Genomic DNA, 20,535 nt, shown 5'->3' on the forward strand with positions numbered 1-20,535 from the left:
AAAAACATGACATAACCAACCCCGAGCTCTTAAGAGCTCTCAGACTGTGCACCATATCTTTTTGCATTCCATGAGACACTTCACCAAAATTTAAATTATGTGATGGCACCACTAGGCACACTTGAAATGTGCAAAGAGCAAATCAAACAAGTAGACTTAGGTCCAATACAAGAAATAAAATGACTCTTCCCCAAGAAGCAGTAGCATTTCCCCTAAAAAAAGGCTTCTTACAGCAAGTAATACTTGAATTTAACTTCATTAGCTTCTCAAGAGACAAATTTACCACTTTTGGACATTTCAGCACCAAATCTAGTTTACAGAAATTACAAAGCACATATTTACATAGCTAACCACAATACCACATAACCTGTTTTCAAACACATCCCAAAGTCCCACTATTAAAGATTAAACCACTGATCATAGCGTTAAATAGTGAATACTTAAAGAAAACCAAGTGAAGTGATACTCAGAAACATCCCATGCATTTGCACCTTCCTCATTCATCACGATACTAACACAGAATCCTGATGACAATTCCTTGACTGTACTGACGACATTCTGGTAACTGTACTTGATTAACTTTCCCACCAGTACTGAGTTCTGTTGTTGTTCTCCTTCTTTCAAACATTCTTTTAGAAATATCACATGACAAGACTGCTGGCTAGATCCACCCAAACCACATACAGAAGTGAGCCAGCTAGTTTTATCCCCTCAGAATTATGGGAGAGGCAAAAGCCTACCATTAGCCTAAAGCCTCAAATCTGAGGGTCATTGTGATCTCAATGAAGAAAAAGGGTGGCAGACACTTCTGAGAGGGAGAACAATTTTTCATGCAAGTCTCAAGTTAGCACACATTTAATGAGCCTAATTAGAACTAGTTAGGAACTAAACCAAGTCTTATGAAGTCACCATCCCTCAAAGAGGAGATTACCATTTCCCTTACTCAAACTATGAGAATGTGGCATTTTAAATTGATGCTCTAAAGCAGACCAGTATCTGATGTCCTTGTAACCTTAAAGCAGAAAAATACAACACTTCTAGCAGTATTAAATCAACAGCTTTGGAAGTTTTAAAAAATGTTTTAGATGTTTGCACAGCATACAGCGCTGGACTTGTGGTCTTCAGAATACAGTATCAGGATTAAATATTTGGATGCAAAAATAGCATTATCTAATGATAGTTAGCCTATGTAACTTGCCTTCTTAAGTTCCATTCACTATTTCAAAATTTTAAAACAGAAGAACTTACAACGTTGGCGCAGAACCATTGTCTGCGAGGATCAGCCTTGGATGTTGCTGAATTGTAATAGGCGAGCTGGAACCTGATCCTGAACTTGCTGAAGACATACTAGGTGGGCGGATCTCAGACAGATAATCTGGAGCAGAATCGATTTGTAGTGGTAACTGGTTAATGTGGATATCATCCGTTATAGGAGAATCCATGATGCCACACGTTAAAATGTGTGAAAGGCTGCAGTCATCACAAGTACATCTGTTCAAGAATTAAGGTTACAGATATTTATGACCTTGTTTGAGAATAATTCATTTAAAGTAACCAGACTCTTTCTTACAATTATTTATTTTATTTTTTCCTCTAACACAAGAAATTAATTGTTTATTATGATTTCAAGTTAAAAACATCATCTCACCTTCTTCTATAATTACAGTTGGGACAGTCAGGCATGCTCAAACGTGATGACAGCATGTGTCTCATTGTGTCTGTGAAGTTGTTCTCCCCAGCTAGTGCTTTCTTGTTATTAAGCTGAAGTAAATTATAAAAGCAATGTTTTAGCTGTGCAAGTCTTTCCATTAACAATTCAATGGCACATCATGATCAACATAGCACATAATCAAAAAGGGTTCTTTGGGAAAAGTATTTTTACAAGAGACAGCTTTATGAAAGTGGTGTTTTGATCACGACTAAAAAGGTACTAAGTTACAGACAAAATTTTGGCACTGATGCTCTTCAAAGAAAGCATTCCCCACTGAAACCGTAAAGCAGCCAAGTCCACCTCATTTGTAAATGCACCCCGCATGGTATTTCTGCTGACGCACTCTGAACTTGAGCAGTTCTTGTCATGTTTCATGGTATGCACAGGACACTGCTGACAAACGGAGAAATAATGCAAACTCACCTTTAGCTTGCAAAAATAATAACGACTAATTCTGCAGTCACAATGGGATAGACTCAAGGAACGAAGTAGCTGCCCAAAACAGGACTCCACCACATTAGCGAAAAAACACAATCTAAATAACCTCCAACTGGCAGAGGCCTAATCCTGAAAGCACCTAATTTCATTAGATACCTACAAACCTTAGGTTAAACAAGGATGTGCCTAAGCTTCCACTTCTGTAGATGCCCAGACCTGACCCTTACCTAAGCAGCCATGGGCTTACAGCTCACTTAAGCCCAATTAGGATCAAGTAAAAAGAGGATTCTCCCTCAAGTCCTCTGAGGGGCCTGGTTTAACAGACGTTCTAAACTTGTGGTTAACACAGGCTTATGTTCCTTGAAGAAAAAAAGTACCGAATACTGTTTTAAGACATTGCCAATTTAAGCTTAAGTTTATAAAAATGTACAGTCAAACTCTCTCTGGCTCAAGAGTAGCATTTCTTCCTGTACATGCTTCCATATTCTTCCTGTACAGGAACGGACAGGTTCCCCATCCAGTCTTGACTCTGGCCTAGTCACTCTGTACTCTTAAAGAAAGCATAACACATGCTTGAACACTTCTAGGCTAGAGAAAAGAGTACTGTATTAAACAGCAGATAGTTTTAATTGAAGGGGAATTACTAGTGGCCCCTCTTCTGCTGTGCCTTAAAAACAAGCAGATACCTCTGCTCAGGCTTTACCCCACAGAACAGATGCACAAGCCATCTCCAAAGCCCTAACAGATGCAGTCAGCCACCCTGCTGCTGCAGCTCACACTCCCCAGCTCTGCACACACAAGGGAATTTAATATGCTCTTGAACACAATATTCCCTATCATGTATATCACGGCAGCTCCACACTTAATGTATTGGCTGTTTTGGATCCCATCCTGAGGCACCAAAAATTCCTGATCTCATAAGGAATTTTAACACCATATATTCAATTTTAAGACTACAGTGTTTATGTTTTACCTTTTAGTTACTAAGTTTACATACTCTTCTTGGATCTTGCTTTCTGTACTTTAGCTGACCAAGTTTCAAGCCTGGCAAAGTCACAGAATTAGGTCATAGAAAACTAGCACAATATACTATACTCTGATGTTTGCATCTGAAATATATACATGAAACATTAGTACAACTTAGTATGGTATAAACAAATCCTACCTGCTCTTCAATAAAACGCCTCTGTTTAAAAAATTCCCAGTCTTCCTTTAGCATGCGTTGCTTTGTTTTCATTGCCATCTAAAACAGAATTTAAGGAAAACTCATTGGTTTAATCATAAAAATTGTAGGCTGTGGTCAGTTGGTCTATCAAAGTCTCATGAAATCTAACTCATCTACACCATTTTGAAAGTATTTGCATACTCAGTCAACATGATGTTTAGTTTATTTGTTAATCCTTTGATTTGAATCCCTTTAGTAAAAGATTTGATATTCATTTACACTACTCTGATTTTTCCACTACTGTTACTTATTTTTTTCCTCCAACTACATATTTTCATAAAATTTGACAAAACGTCCTTGCCATTAAGCCTTTAACATCTCAGATGCACTGAAATCCATCAAAATCTAGGGCCAGAAATTTTAGCAAGGCTTCAGTATAAGCGCAGAGCAAACTCACGTACCACACGTGGAACTAGTCATCTAATCTGAGTGAAAAAATTAGAAGAGTAAACATAAGATTAAGTGGCAACCTAGACTAACACTATTTACCGCTTTTATCTCAATCTATTTCATTCCCATGATTTATTTAAGGCTGGAAAAATATTTTATAATTACTTGACCTTGAATGACACTGTACAAAGTGCACAGAGCTCCTAACTTTTTGTATACAAGTCATCTTGCTCTGATTTAGCAAACAAACTCACTGACAGAACCCAAAAGCTTCCATGAACTTTAACACAGCAAAACACAGGAACAAAGCTTCTCTGACTGTACCTTACAGCCTTTTAAGAACACTAATTCAACAGTGAGGAAAACCAATTATCTAGGTTCTTTTACTTTTTGATTTACCTGGTTAATAAAAAGAATTGCAGCAACAGAATACGCCATACCCCTTCATAAAGATATGTTAACGAACTAAAGTGCAGGAGGTTATGCCACTAGCAATCTTTCTTTTTCTTTAAAAATGTGCCTCCAATACCGTATCCCTTGATCTGGAGTTATAAGCTTTACTATTAATGTAAGCGTGTTATTGCTATTACCATTATTTAACTAGGGAAACTGGAATTCTAAAGCTGGGGATTTGAAACTGCATTAAGTGGTAAAGTTTTGCCTAATGGATTTTTGACACAATTAGCAGCATAGAATTCTAATTACTACTGTGAATTTTTATTTCCCTTACTCCAGGGAGGTTACAATAGCAACAAAAAAGGAGTTTATCACGTGTTCTTAAACAGCACGCATGAAACACTGTTGAACCATTTGTACCACTTCTTAGGCACACTAATGAGTACTGCAGAGCCTAAAGCCAAAAACGTCGGAGATTTCATCTCAGCTGTACTATCAGCTTCTGAGCATCCTTAAGCTACAATCAAAACCATCAGTACTCACTGCTTTAGGTATCTAGGCACCTAGCTGAAGCCTCACCACTAAAATCAAGCACCTACATTTGCTATACAAGAGAAGATTTTAATGCCAAAGAATGAAGTTTAAAACAGCCAGTGCATTAACTGGGAGCTGCCTACTCAAGTCTGCCAAGAAACTATCAAGGAAAATAGCATGGTTTAAATCCTGGAACTCTTAAGTATTAATGGGCTGAAGTTAGTTTCCCTGCTTCCAGATTGGGGCCTTTCCTATACCCATGTCTGCAAGTATCTTAACTTACTAATTCCATATATAATAGGGAATCAGTCCATCCATCCCCAGGCCCTACCCACAAATATTTGCTATTTCAGCAGAGCAAAACATCTTCAACACAAACCTCGTGATTCATGCCCAAGAAATCTTTTGGGAAGTGGTATGCAAAAATTGAGATGTCATCAGAATGAGAAATTTACACTCCAATCTTACGCATCTGCAATGAATAGGCTAGCACTGCTGCCCAACGGAGAAGAGATGTCTACTATGAGTAACTTCTGCCTTTTTTTATCTAAGGTTAAAAACTGTTTGAGATCTGTCAGACAAGGTAAGTTGAACTGAGACTGGCAAGTGAACTCAAACAGATTTAAGCATCAAGCAAAACCAACAGTTTGGTCAGAACCGACACATTACAGTAGATCGATCACCTGTAAGAAACACTGATGCTTAAACATGTATCACGGGATGCTTGTTGTTTCCAAATTTTAAATTCTACCAAATGTGTATAATACCTTTGAGCATCCCAAATTCCACCTGTGAACCTAAGTTATTTCCCTAGCCTGCTTCACTAGAAATAATAAAAAATGAATTCCTCTTGTCACAAACTCTCAGCACCAAAAAATAGCAAAAGGCATGTTTAGATATGTAGGTTCCATAAAGACAAAAGAACAACTATGCCCGTAAAATACTATAAAGTCTATCCTCTAGATATGCTGACCAGGACTGTAACAAATCACTTGTGAATAGGATGAGGGGCGCAAGAAGCTCTCCCTGCACTCTTGTGGAACTGGGCAAAGGCATTTCTGTATTCCTTTCCTCTGTGGGAGCCAGCAGAATTAAAAAATGGGAACACCCACAAAGTACATATGATTATCTAGCCTTTACTTACAGAAATGATTCAAATACATTGACAACCTCACAAGTTAAATGCCATATAAATTTGATAAGGGAAACAGCAGGACCTGGAGGTACAGACTGTATGTATTGAAACTCTCGAGTATTACAGATATATCCTGAACATCTTCCTCATGTCATCGTAACGTGTCACCAATAAAGGTGCTGATATGAATGAATGCTTTTCCTGATTTTTTTTAGTGTACACACAATATTGTAGCGTATTACTGTTACAAGCCTGCACATGACGCAGCTGCCTTACACAGTCTTTAGAAAAAATGCATTATTTGTATTGCTTGCAAAAGCTGTTCCTTGCCTCCAAGAATAAGTAACACACTGTAGGAGAGGTCTGTTAATTTTGCCCACTCATCCTGTCTAAAATTTGGGTATAGCTTCACAGCAGATAAGGGAGGACCATTCTTCTGTGAGCTGCTGGTCTGCATGCTCTGACCTTCGACACACCAGCAATAAAACCACACAATTCTGTTAAGCCAAGAGGCAACAAATGATCAACATGCACTCACTGTTAAGATCCACAGTTTCCATAGTAGCTGGGCTTTATCATTTTTACCTTCTTGACAAAAACATCACTGCAATTTTAGGTACGATGTGATTTTGATCAAGAAAGTATAGTCATATGTAACATCACCATAGACTTTGAGACTGTGAAATGCTTTGATGTTTAATTACCAATACATCCTATAAAATTTGGTTACTTTTAAAATTGTTGTCCCCCATAAGCTCTTTGCAGGCTTTTTTAGTTCATTAGTAGGAATGTCATGCTATGTTTGCCCAAATAGACAAAGGGTTTCTGTTTGCATCAGGGTACAGGATTTACTGAGTAGATAAAAAATGCTATAAGCAGCACTTGTGGTAACTGCATGGTCACCTGATACAGAGAAACAGGAAAAGAGTTAAGACTTAATTTTGAGAGGTGTACAGATCAAATAAGAAGCTCAATATGAATGCAACTCTATACAACTTCCATCTTTTGGCAAAATTAGTGCATGATGAGAAGGGACGTGAGTTCCTTTTCTTACTGGAGAGGCAGCACCAGACAGCCACCGCACCGACATCATGGAGAAAATGAATTTTAGTAACACAAAGTGAGATGATCAAATTTCACTGAGATGCCATCCATCATTCAGGTGCACAAAAGCAGCCTGACCAAGAGAAAAGCTTCCTAAACTTCCTAATTAAGGGTATAGGAATTAATGGTAGAAGTTTAGTTAAATCTTCATCACAGGGAAGACCCTCTGGAGGACACTTACAGTGTACTGTAACACTTCAAAATATCCTGTTACCTGTAATACTAATGTAGCATTACTAAGTTTCAAATTAGATCTCTATAGTTGTAATGCTCATAGAACTTTAAAATACTAGTTCTATAAAACTTTATCTCCAAGTTCAAGACAAATTCTTTCTTCTATTATCCTTGATAGAACTGAACACTATCCAAAGCCTTATCCTGAGGTGTTACAACAATTTGAGCTTTGAACTGCGGACAAAAAGCAAGGGAGTCGTTTTGGGAGAGCATAAACTATCACTTTCCAAATAAACAGCCAACATTCCTTAGAAGTAAGCTCTTGACAATGAAGTCAGTGCAACACCAGATTTCTGTAATATAGCACAGACCCAGAAGAATCAGCGGTTAAAACACACCATTATAAAGCAGGTTGCTACAGATGTCTCTGTATGTCTACAAATATCTGTACATCTGTACAAATATTTATGTAGTGAGACTTGCAAGTTCTGGTTTTGAATGTGATAATGACAAAGCTCATATCACAATATGCAACACGTACAAAGAAGTTAAAAATCATTTCAAGGCAATCTCTTGCTATGAATTTCATTTAATACAATTATTTTGGAAGCCTATTTGGGGACTCGCCCCCTGCCAGTTACATCAGGGGAAGATTCACATTAACGCACCATGGGTAATTTACAGACTAAATTAATTGAAAAATATTCAAAGACCATCTCTAAAACAGGGCATAACAATCTGCTGCAACAATTTGAAGACATTTCTGCACAATCACCATTATGTTTTATTATGTTCAGATTCTTTTCTGTTTTCCAACACTGACATCACTGAAAGCTGAAAAAGTATCGTTTTGTAGCTTCAAAGCTCCAGATAAAAGTACCAAAGAAACTCTTCACCGGAGGCATAGCCTTGCATGAGCTGCTCCCTTACATGATTAGTCATGAAACTGTTTACACAGTCCTTACCTGTTCATCGACATAGTCATCTATTCTTTTCTGGCATTCAAGCCATGCTTCAGCAACTTGACCCATTTCCTGTTCCAGCTGATGATACCTTTGTAGCAAGGTACTATACATATCTTCACTACAGGAATCGTGTGTGGTTCCAACCCTAGAAGTTCAAACAGCGCTTGTTACAGAAAAGACATTCAACTGAAAATCACACACCGAGTTCTGCCAGCCTGTAAAATGTTGTTAAAGTGACATTATAGATATACCTAGGCCCCCATAGCTGTCTGTATCCCAAAATGAGTATTTTTAGTCATTTTTCAAAAAATAACCAACAACTGCTTGTTCCAGTGCTCTGTAACCAATAATAGCAAGAATGTGGGAAGTGCAACATTTCTAGAGCCTCTTTCCCACGGGCAACCAGATGTCAATCCTACTGAGCCATGTTTATTCAAATTTTATTGCTTGATATATTTATCCTTCCAAATTCTAAAGGGTAAATATACAAGTTGACTATTCACTGAAGAGCTAAATGGTAAAAATAAAAGCTAGAAGGCTGTTAATCAGAACACATGATCAATGCTAAAAAGATTACTACACTAGCTCCAGTTTGGGAAAATGCTACAGAATGACACAAGTGAGAATTTGGTTGCATGCAGTAATCTACTATCGCTTGAGCAGCAACATAAACTTCAAGATGTGCTTATGTCATTCACTGATGACTGGCTCCGTAAGGAGCCCCAGAAATAGGATAAAGACTTAATCTCCTTTCTACTGCTACATTTTTGTACAGCAGAGTCTTTAAAAAAGGATTCATAAGAGCACATCATCACAATGACTCTTAAGAAAATAAGCAAGCTCTCTAAATCTTGACTTCAAAAACAAGGAAACAACACAATTCTTAGAAATTATGAGTTTAAGGCACAGTGAATTGTAATGACCTGTGAATTGACACAAATAAACGAAAGGTTTTCAACATTTCTCCTGCTTAGTAATTAAGAGGAAATTGGCTGATACTTCACTAAGCACAAAGGTTGCATGGTTGGTCAAGGACTCAACAAGCCTGTGCCAGAACCAAAATTCGAACATCTTAACACTTGACATTAAAGCCCTGACACAGCATTTCTGGAGGTTTGCTACAGATTTCCATGGCATCAGGATACTAATCCAAACCAAGAACTACAAAGCCCTGTCTATGACCTGGCAAAGAACTGAGCCCTTAATTTTAAGATGGCAATTAAGCATAAACAAGAGCTGAGCAAAGAGACAACTGACAACAGTAAGCATCAGTTATAGCCATTAGTATCAATTTGCCAGTGAACTTGAGTTTCATGTCTTTTTTTGATGAGAACCTGCAACGCAACCACCTTAGAAGGCTATGCAAGCAATTCTGCTCATTAGCAACCTGGGAAGTCCTTTTTTGGTAGGGTACAAAGATGACTTCAGCACCGTCAGTTCCAGTTAGTAGATCACAATCACTTTCCCTAAAGTCTGTGTTTTTGGTATGATGCAATTATGTGAATTTCTGGTTCTTACTATGCAGAAGTCAAAAATTTGTTCTCACAGCTGCAGTTGAATAGAAGTACTCTAGTTGTACACAAACATCTTTTCAAAATATGCTTTCAAGTTAGAAGTAAACTTCATTTTTTAAATTTTACATTAACAATGCAGCAGCATTTATACTTTCAATTTCTACTGTGTCTCTTGAGTACAGATTAAGAAGTATTTACATGCTACTAGCAAATATACTTTTACCCCCAAGGCAACTGTAAAGCAACGGGTGACAGGACTTCCTTAAATACTGATTATGAAAATAAACCCTTATGAATTGTAGAGTCTGATCTAGAAGCCCTGCTGATTAAATAATTGTTTGTAAGCACACAGACAGCTCTTATAGCTCGTCTGCAGGTTGTACACAATGTGCCCCTAAAAGAAATTCGAGGTAACAGAACAAGCTGCAGCCCATTAAGACCCTCTAGTCTATCCTGAGAAGAGGACCAGACCTGGCACAGCTGACCACCCATATCAGCTAGTTATCCCACTTCCCCTCAAGATTACTATGTTTGAGCATCATCACTAAGTGAGCATCTTTTACAGTCAGACATTTGATAAATAACCTCAGAATTAACCACAGCACACAAACTACACGTTCTGAACAGCCCAAGATGTACAGAAGGTCTCATCATTTAGATGAGGGATGACAAAGTGTGAACACTCAAAACCCAAGTGAAGCTGGGATGCCTAAATTTTCTCATTTCAGGAAGGGAAAACAGTGAGACCAATGTTCTTCTGTCACAGAACTCCAGCAGCACCTTCTCTACCGCATGTAAGCAAGACTCTAACAACAGTAAGGCAAAACTGGACAAGGGATAAGTGTCAATGAAGATAACCACGTAACAGAACATCCTTTCCATATGAATTTTGGCCATTTCTTATTTCTGGGGGGTGGGAAGAAGTGGAAGGGTCTGCCTACAGAGGAGTCCTAACTGTTGCAAAGAAGTCTGCTCTGTATCCTGAACCAGGAGAGAGACTGCCTTTCCTTCAAGAAGTCTGAAGAAAACCAGGTGCTTACTCTTAGAACTGATACGAGAAATAGGTTTTTTGTTAGAAAATGATATATACAGCCCAAATTTTTCTTCCAAAAGTTACAGACAACACAATACTTTTCAATCGTTCAAAGGCTCTTTTATTGCTGTGCAGTTAAACTGGACTATGCATTTCTAAAGGCTCCGTAACCTGAGCTTTAATAAAAACCTCAAATAAGTCTCAAACTTCTGAAAATTTCAGAGACCATATTCTCTTCATGGCAACTACAGAAACAATTAGAACTTGAGTATCTTGTAAATCTTGAATCATGTCGAATAGACCTCCCAGAACTACTGTTCCTAATATCTGAGCTTAATGATATTCCCATGCTAGGTGACAAGACTTATTAGAGCTCACTCTCAGCCAAGTAGTTTTCTCCTTTTCCAAACCTGCCAAACAGCAAGACCAGAGTTCTTTAAGCATTACAGATGCAATACCTAGAGATAAGACTAATGACCACAACGAGGAACCTCAGTGCTCACAAAAAACATATAAACAAGTATTTTAGTCATAAGGTCTATTGCAAACTGTATTTCCATCTGCAAGAGACAGACCATTCAGAGATCCTCCCTCTCAGAGACAGAGGAGCCTCTCATATCCTTGAGAATTTCTACTAGGAGGTACCCTTTACAAACCCATGTGCATTTATACAGTGACCATTTGTAAAGTGTTCAGTATTCCTTCAAAGAGAAGTCCTTAAAGGCTTGAAATCAACAGCAAAGAGTGTATAAAGCCAATCCTCATTTCCTATTCAAGATGAAATCATCAGGAGACTAGGTTGATGCTTATGCTCCCCCATGCGAGGCCTCTGCTGTGACGTTTCTCCACTCCATATGGTACCCAATTCCCAATGGAAGGTGGGATTATTCACATTTCTTTAGGGATGGCTAAGGCCCAGAGATCTCATAAGAAAAAGAAATCTGATTATGTAAAAAGTAACAGCAGAAGCCTATGCTTTCTGAAGAAAGAATCTATAAACCAGAAACCATGGAACAGGAAAAGCTTGTGCTGAACCTCTGCTTTCAAAGAGGGCTCGTGTATCAATCTAGGCAAAACCACAATTTAAGTGAAAAACCCTTAACACTACATAGGGAGCATTGATGGACCGGTAAAGCAGTTCCTGCAGGAACAGATCCTGACTTTAAGCCTTGAAAGTAGCTGTCACTACAGTGAAGCTCGTCAGAGAAACACCTTCTGTTGCTTTGATCTAAATTCCAGTAGCACTTGAGAACAACAGGTATATGCAAACAATCCAACATTTTGGGACTTAAGAGAAACTTACGGTCGTTTCTTCACATTCTCATCTCTATAGAGAATGACAATATAAATACTCTTGATATAACCAGGACTGATGTAGTAAGAGGTGCAGAGAAACCTTTGCAGAAAACATGCAAGATGCCTGAGGATAGTCAGTGAAAATAGTACTGGGAAGTCAAGCACAGATCAAGAGATCAAAGGACAAGCATGCAACTGAACAACATGCTGTTGAACACCGGAACAGAAATACCTGCCTGAAAAGGGGTCTCAGCACCAACCCAGTGCTAAGCCCAGCGGAAAGCACATTTTCCTGCCTTTTCTTGCTTTCCTTTTGAGTATCTGCTAGCAAAGGGAGAACTCGGGAGTTTCTTTTTTTTTGCTGTGAGCAACATTGCTTGCAACTGAGACATTTAATCATATTGCTCTTGTAGCAGATAAAAGAATACTCAAGAGAGTACCTTCAGGACAAGTGCACGCAGAGCACTAATGTTTTCATGAGAAACAAGTCTGAGAGGTCAACATGAGCCATGTATGGCTGTACTTTAAAAAGATCAGAACTTAAGATTAAGAATTAAATTTCTGTGATTTAGTACAACTTTTCTGTAAAAAAAAAAAAGCCCTTTCAGGCACACAAACCACAAGCAGAACAATTTTACTAATAAAATACATACTCTAAAGCCCCAGGAAATGCAATATGCCATCGGATCTACAAACATACGACAAGGGTGTGGGGTTTTCAAGCAATCTATTCATTGAAGAAAGCAAAAAAAAAATGTTATTTGTACACCACTACAAGCAGGAAGGCACTCAGTGCTTTAATTCACTTGCAGAGATGTGAATACAGTACCAGTGCCTGATGAGACTATTGTTCAAATCAAGACATCAGTATTTTCAGAGGGCACTGACATTTTACTAGATAACCCACAAGCAAGCAGACTGGAGTAGTAATTCTTCTGACAAGCAAGTGGTGACAGCCGCCTGCTCCATCAACAAGACCCTTTTCCAAACATATTGACAAGATTTTTTACCTATTAAGTTGGACAAGCAGAGCAATTTTTTAAACGCAGTGGTTGCAAACAAGGATTTTGCTTTCTCCTTTAAATAAGGAAAGAGAAGTTGAAGTCTCTACCTTAGCTGTGACACTAACGTTGGCAAGCTATTCTGCAGGAGTGGCTCAGAAAACACCAGATTTTCAAACAGATGCTTATTGTGCAATTCCCACGTCACCTGAAATTTCTTCAAATGTTCATTTTCCTATAACAAAAAAAAATAAACAGAAATAAGCTCAGGTCATAAAACAAAGAAAAAATACTTTTGTCTCAAGACAGAATCTTTTAAATCTAGTTTCTATTAAACCCACCAGCCTACAGGCTTCATTATTCGGCTCAGATATTACTCAGTTTAAATACTCAAACTATGAAACAGTTATTTAATGGCTTAATAGATGTAGCTTCATTTTCTGTTTTTCTAAATTGTCATGGATTAAAGAGAAAAACTGTTGTTGAAAGCTCCCATTTCTCTCTCATAAGGTACATAAGGATGTACCTTATGATCTGAACCAGTTATTCTCAGGCTCTCTTGTCAAGTTGTCTCATCCTTGATTGTTTTTGAGTTCTTTGAACTTATCCAGTAACAGACACACAGGAAAAAAATTATAGCTTGCCATCAAAATTGACATAACTCAAGTAGAGAGGTTTCTCAAAGTGCAGCTTTTTTTGAAAAATGCACGTTTTCTAAATAGCCAAGAGACCAACTGCTCACTTCTCTAATAAGCACAATGTTCTTCTATTTAAGATCATTTAACATACAAAAGGTATTTAATTTCAAGGCCTAAAAAGTAAGTCTATTATCAAAACAGCAGAATCAAAGATAAGTACAATGTGTTTTTTCCGAGTTATTCAGTTTTTCCGTATCAACAGGAGTAGACAGGTTTTTCTACAGCAGATTCCCTCAAACAGCTAAATTAAATGCAAGCATTCCGATTGTCGGACCAGGAGGTGAGGCCTATGCACCATAACCTTGAGTAACCAGAAATATTTTAGAATTTTAAAGTTTTGTTAAGCCTAGGGAGTTAAAAATTAATACGTATTCATCAGACCCAAGTAGTAGAATATCAGTATTTGAAAAAACATCAAGGACTTGGTTTGTTGTTGTTACTATTTCGAGGTAGGATTTTTTTTTCCAGTTGCACAACAGACATGTACCCTTTCACTTTGAATGCTGTCTTCAAAATATCTAAAGCTTCTATGAATCGCTAATACTTTCTCAAGGGTCAACAATGAAAGAGGTGAATTACCGATGCAATTTCCGTATTATGCTGTGAACAAGACGGTCAACAGTTATCTACCAAATCCTGTGTATCTGATTGTGAACAGTACAGTATTTCTCATAAAAAAATACTAGGCAAGTTCTCCCTTCTAGACCACTATACTGAGGTCTCTACACTCAAGGGCTTTTCTATACTGCCCCCAGTCTCTCCAGCTTGCTCTCAGTAGTCTTTCATTCCTCAGTAAGGCAAAAGGCTTTAGTTCCTGCTCTTCACTCTGCACATTTGCTGGATTCCTTTGAAAGGTGGGACAGTCACAACTTCACTGAGAAATTAGCTCCTTGCAGGTGGAGATTCAAGGCATTTTAAGTCTTTGTACAGCAGGCAATGTGCAAGGTTTTAACCTTTAAAAGGAAGGCTGCAGAAAAAAACAATGTTTTAAGATCTTGACTGTCTTTTGTGTATTTCAACTGAAAAGATTCATTCTTCTGTAGCACACTAGTATCTTCAGAGAAAATGACCATGCACACTGAAAGGGCTAGTCACCCTGCTATCTGTACTGAAATCTGTGACATACCAGTCCATTTAATGAAAAGGTCACTTAATAAATCTACCAAATGTATGACAAGAGAAAAGTATCTTATACTTCCAAGTCTCACATTTCAACTTCTCAATGTCATAGCCTAGTAGAAACAAAACTTTCAGTACTTACTGGGCTGCAGGAGAAGGTTAAGAAGAGTCTGGGATACTTTGAGTTTTCTTATTTGGCATTTATTTATTTTTAAACACAACAGGAATTGTGTTTTACTTTGTATTTCTCTCAAGCAACTACATTTGATGACTTAAAAGGAGCCAAAAAACTGGAAGTGGCAGTTTATCTGTCACTATTGTTATATAGTGACCTCTTATCTGTATCTAAGTGATGAAGTTTGCAAAGATGATATGGACAACAACAAATGCGGACTACTGACAACAGGAAAAGTACCAGATATGCCTGACTTTCTGCACACTAAGAGCCCCCAACTCAGTGATGACATTCAGTTTCCATTCCATCTTATCTTTCTCACCTGTGGTCATCTTGTTACTGCCCACTCTTTTCCTTTCTTTACATACCCAGGCAGTCATTTTTAGCTCATCAGCAAAAAAAAAACACAACCCAAGTCTGCCAGTTTGACCAAGTTTGTGCTTGCGCAAAGTTTACACAATTAGAAAAGGGAAAAAGATAATGGAAAAGGATGTACAGAAAAAGGTTCTGACCTAAACAGGATTAATAACCTCGGTCCTTAAACAACCATCAAGTTTGTTTACTGTATTACTCTCACATGATGGACAGTTACTCAAGAACAGATCTAAGGCTATTGCTTATTTTCTACTTGCCAATTCAATTCCACATCTGACAGCACGATCTGCTGACAAAAAAGGGATTAGAGAGCAAAAACTTTAGAAATAATTAGACTGCACATTAATTCCTGGGAAGAGATTATCTGTTCAAGTATCCATTCTTGTTTATAAAGGAAAAGAAAAAATTGAACATGAGAACAATGTGTTAGTGCTACACACAAGTCTTCATCCTTCAAATGTGTTTTTCAAGGCATCAGTGAAGAGAAACAGAAATGTCTCACCCATTTTCCAAGAAATTACCTAAGATTTTGTAAAAGATTGCCTTAAAGGCTAGTTTCAAAATAAGTACCACAAACAGCAATGCACCTGTTCTTTCACGGAGGCTAATTTCATTGATTCACTGTAAGAGATGCCTAACCTACATTTCTGAAAAGCAAAAGCCCCATTTTCAGAATATCCCCATCTCCAAGCACACATACACAGAAGACTTTGTATTTTACAAATCACAGATGACTTCTTAAAGAACCCACAACATCTCTACTATCATTACCTCTAGCAAGCTGGAGCATATAGGTTGTTTTTCAATCTTACCAGAGTAACTAGGAAGGCGCTGATTGTGCATGCTGCCTGACAGAGTGCACTGTATTCTTCAAGTAGGAGTGAGATGAACTGATGTGCCTGGGGTGGCCCTTGTATTGCTAATGTTGATGCAACTTTAGATCCCAGTGACAAGTGTCTGAGCAGACGAACCTTCATTTCAAGTACATATTCTCTAGCTTGCTGCTCCAACCGTTGGTAAAGCTGATATGGATCTCTTTCACAAAGCCTGTATTTTTAGAAGAATTGTGACAGAAAAAAAATACATGCAAAGAATCAACAATTTTAACTCTCCTAAAAATACTTAGCAGTTATAGATTATTATTATAAAGAAACAGTGACTGACGTTTACATGGCTACCTTGAATTTGGGAGAACAGCCCAGTTCCCTGCTGCTATGGAACTCAGGTGCTGTGTAGCTTTCAGACTAGGACTAGCAAAGGATGTTTGCCTGTGAGCAAACTAATTTAGGACCTCAGGGCTTCACTGCAACTTGTGAGCTAAAAACCCTTACTCATTCGGCATACAATCCCACAAGCACCTCAGTTCTACAGACATGCTTCTTTACTACTTCTTCGTTCTTACTCTAACACACAACCCTAATAAGTGTCTATTTGGAACAGCCAGACCCAGGCTCATTTAACATATGCAGGACAGTCCTTTACTTCAAGCCTTTGCAGGAGCTTGACTCATCAGGCAGTCAGCACACATGTCAACACATACTAACCAGACTGGGCTCTATGACTGCTTTGTGGGACCCTTCTATTGTTAAATTCAACTGAAATAATGACATTTCACAGAACTCCCAAATTTTTAAGGCACTCACTCACAATCATTCTCACTTTCATTGAGAGTTTCTTACCCCAAGTTGGGGGGTCTTCTCCACAAAGACTCTTTGCATCCTTTAATAAAGCTGTGTCACTGCAGGGAGGGGTGTGGGATTCACAAGGCCATTACAAGTATCCTTCCAAGAACAGAACTTAGGGTACTACTTCAGTAGCACCTAAGCCACAATCATCAGAAGTGACTGGTGGCTTTTTTGGGGTCTTGTTTTAAATCTGGACTAAAAATCTAGACCAGATTTTGGTAGTCATTTGTCTGAGGGAAGCAGTTTAACCTTCAAGCTGCAGATACATACTGCCCTCTACACATCCTTTTAGCCATAAAGCAGTGAATGCTGGAGGTATTCAAAGTCACAGCTTCTGAGAGGGTCAGGGCTTCCTGTGAAGGACAGTGTAGAGCTGTCTAGGTCTGATACTCTTCTGGAAATGAAATGTGGGTTTGTACCACCACACAGAGAGGAAAAAACTCTCTTCTGTGGATCCTTGGCAGGTGCTGCGGTTACTGCACCTGAAGTTCCCACACACCAGAATCTTTTGCTGCAGCTCCAAGCAGCACGTGAACACTGCCCAACAAACCAGGGCTGCACACATCAGCAGAAGGCATCGGGGTACAGCCCCTCGGTGGGAGAAGGCAACGCACGAGCCTGAGCTGGCGTACAGAATAAAATCAGCATCACTACCACCCATCTTCTCCAGCTGTATACCGAGAGCTCTCAAATACCTAACAGAATGGTTTAGTCACCAGCCCCCAGCAGAACTTCATAACTCATAGTTTCAGTGGGCACTTCAGTCACAAGAAGAACAGGATTTCAGTCAGCCATCATCACTGCTTCTACCAAAACACAACAGCTGTTTTCTAGCACTTCACAGTGAAACTGTACAATTGAAAGTCCTGTGCATGGACTTCTAAGCATTTGTCTCAGGGAGGTGGGGAAGAAGGGCATTCGTCAAGTACCTACAACTTTGTGCAAGTCCACTACTCCCCAGTCCCTGCTCTTCCCTCAGTATAGAATAGTATCACACTGTCATGAGGTAATCAACATACAATAGGGACAGTACTTGGCACCACTACTTCTTTTCAAGAAAGCATATCAGTATTTTTCTTGCCAGCGCTATCTAACAGAGCTGAGCGTGAAGTTAGCAACAAAGAGTTTGCCTTTTAAAAAAAGATTTACTTGGCCACAGCATGATACTTGGCACACTACTGACGTTCCTTTTTCTTTTCCTTTCTAGAAAAGAACAAAAAATACCTTTCAATACCTACTTTGACTAGTTCCATTAAATTTTAGTACCACAGACTGAAGTCACGTGTGTCTGCACAAATCCAGTTTGTACAAACCTAGTATACTAATTTTATTTCATATTTTGGAGACCACAAGGAATGCAAAATCATGTTAACACTGAAAATTTCATTAACTGAGATCCTGTTTCTGGCTTTTAATTTTCATGATCTCTCAACAGTGAGAAACAGTTCTAGATAAAAGCTATGTAAGAAAGCTGTACAGCATGTGTTAAAATTTCCAAAGTTCTTCCATTAAAGGGTAACTGTATAGAAATAAACAACCATTTTAGCTGTGATTCAGTTTTAATTACCTACACACTACATTTAAGAATCTTTGATTTCAAAACCTGTATTGTATGCTTTGATCACTTTATTTAAATAAAGCGTGACTATATTTAAGAATCTTTGATTTCAAAACCTATGTTGTGTGTTTTGATCACTTAATTTGAATAAACAAAGCGTGACTAATAAGAAGGCATACTATATTACTCTGCAGCTACACAACTCACATTCAAAACTAAACACTCAGTTTTTATATAACAGAAGTGCAAAAAGCTGATTTAATTACTTAAGACTGATTCAGAACTATAGCCTTCTAATACAGCTCTATGTGACTACCTTTCAAAAGTTTCTCTGCCTTGCCAGAATTAAGCAGTTTCTTGTTGAAGCTAAAAAACTACAGTATAGATCAGTCAGACCTTCATGTATTAAGTACATACACTGAGAGAACCTATTCTCTGCCCACACTTTCAGCTGGATAGAAGCTATAATAAAGTGCTCCAGCATGTTCAAGGACAACCATAACATTCTGACAAGGAGAAAAAAAATAACCAACAAACTCATTAAGCGCATCTTTGACTTCACACCTAGAAAAGCTCAAAAACATCTTCTAGATGTTACAACCATTATAACATGCAATCACTATTATAAAATAAGTCTGTTCAACAAGGTAAGATCCTCATGTGGGGAAAAGCTAAACAGTCTTATCATTAACAGTAATCATCTCAACATCTTTTGAGGAATAAGATTTTTAGAATTCTTCCATGATTATCCATTAATATCCCTATTGCAAATAGCATACAAAAGTAGTGTTTTGCCATACATTCAATCTAGCATTTAAAAATCCCATGTGAAATACAGCAAACTCTTTTGACTTTTCATTCTAATGGAGAGGCAACTATCGTAAACCAACTGACTTGAAGATGGTAACATTTTATTAAAAGATAAAAAAAAAAAGCTCCAAGTTACTTGGAACTCATTTTAAAAAATCCCCCTAGTAATCAATATATAGTTTTCAAAGTGCCATACCTATCCACCAGCTCTTTCATTCCTTCTTTATCTGGTACCAAAGATTGGTCTTGGTCATCTGCCAAAGGGGTCCCAGCTTGGCGATATATACACCGAACCATGTATCTTACTTCTGACCAGTAATTTTGAAGCTGCTGAGATTCACGTTCAGTCTCTGCTGAAATTTCTCTGCAATTCAAGACAAAAATAGTTACTGTCAATTTATACATCACAGGTGTTTTGATCCCTACTATTCTGAAGATGCTCCTCAGATAAAAACAGTGTCTAAATATGTCTAAAACCAGAGTACACAGTGAAAATACAGCAAAAAACTAGGTAAGAGTCACTACTATTGTCAGATAAGTAGTTCAAGGATCTACTAACAAGCCACAATACTACTGAAGCTCTGACTACTGGCATGATGCTATTGAGTTTCAATTCAGTTCCTACCTGCGCTCATTACAGGCCTCACAGTTGCACGCTATGTCTGAAGGAGAGGAATTGCTAAGATCTGCAGCAGGCACCGTCTGTGCACCAACAGTTATCCTTCCTCCTCCTACAGATTCCTGCTGTGATCCACTGTTTCCAAGAGGCATGTGCAAAAGGAAGTCTTGGCTCTGAAAGGAAAAACACAGGTAACAACTTTGGTTTGTAAGGTACATGTGTAAAATGTTAATAGATAGGCAAATAATATGACAACTCTTAGTGCTGGATATATTTTGGGAGAAGACCACCAGGCACAGAGAATTTATCTTTAAAAGACCAATAAATGCAAAAAATGGTCTGAGAAAGCCAGTAATGTAAACAGAGTTCCATTTCTAATAATGGATGCATGTTCGTTATAATTTTTGCTTTTATGCTCTCCAGCATAAACAATGAACTAAGCTAAAGGGAAGCTTGCATCATCCATGATTAACCATATAAACTAGTAATATCTCCTCAGTCTCTTACTTGACAGTATGTTTGACTTCTGCAGTTTAACAATCCATTCCAGCAAAAAGCATGAAGTCCCCTTGTTTATAAC

The 20,535-nt window shown here is 38.1% G+C and overlaps 1 protein-coding gene across 2 annotated transcripts in view; it reads right to left on the minus strand.

Moving 5' to 3' along the window:
• The window catches only part of FAM193A (family with sequence similarity 193 member A), a 77,694-nt gene that overhangs the window by 21,576 nt on the left and 35,583 nt on the right, over nucleotides 1–20,535 (minus strand). The window contains exons 4-11 of one of the 2 annotated variants that reach the window (XM_035325173.1): nucleotides 19,962–20,128; nucleotides 19,533–19,700; nucleotides 16,096–16,330; nucleotides 13,027–13,151; nucleotides 8,073–8,217; nucleotides 3,315–3,392; nucleotides 1,649–1,761; nucleotides 1,249–1,491 (exon numbers count right to left, since the gene is read on the minus strand). In XM_035325173.1, coding sequence (XP_035181064.1) covers nucleotides 1,249–1,491; nucleotides 1,649–1,761; nucleotides 3,315–3,392; nucleotides 8,073–8,217; nucleotides 13,027–13,151; nucleotides 16,096–16,330; nucleotides 19,533–19,700; nucleotides 19,962–20,128 — 1,274 coding nt within the window. The remainder of the gene's footprint in view (nucleotides 1–1,248; nucleotides 1,492–1,648; nucleotides 1,762–3,314; nucleotides 3,393–8,072; nucleotides 8,218–13,026; nucleotides 13,152–16,095; nucleotides 16,331–19,532; nucleotides 19,701–19,961; nucleotides 20,129–20,535) is intronic. The other variant, XM_035325174.1, reaches the window with a different exon arrangement.

This window comes from Oxyura jamaicensis, chromosome 4, assembly GCF_011077185.1.
Source record: "Oxyura jamaicensis isolate SHBP4307 breed ruddy duck chromosome 4, BPBGC_Ojam_1.0, whole genome shotgun sequence".
In the NCBI taxonomy this organism is placed as follows: Eukaryota; Metazoa; Chordata; class Aves; order Anseriformes; family Anatidae; genus Oxyura; species Oxyura jamaicensis.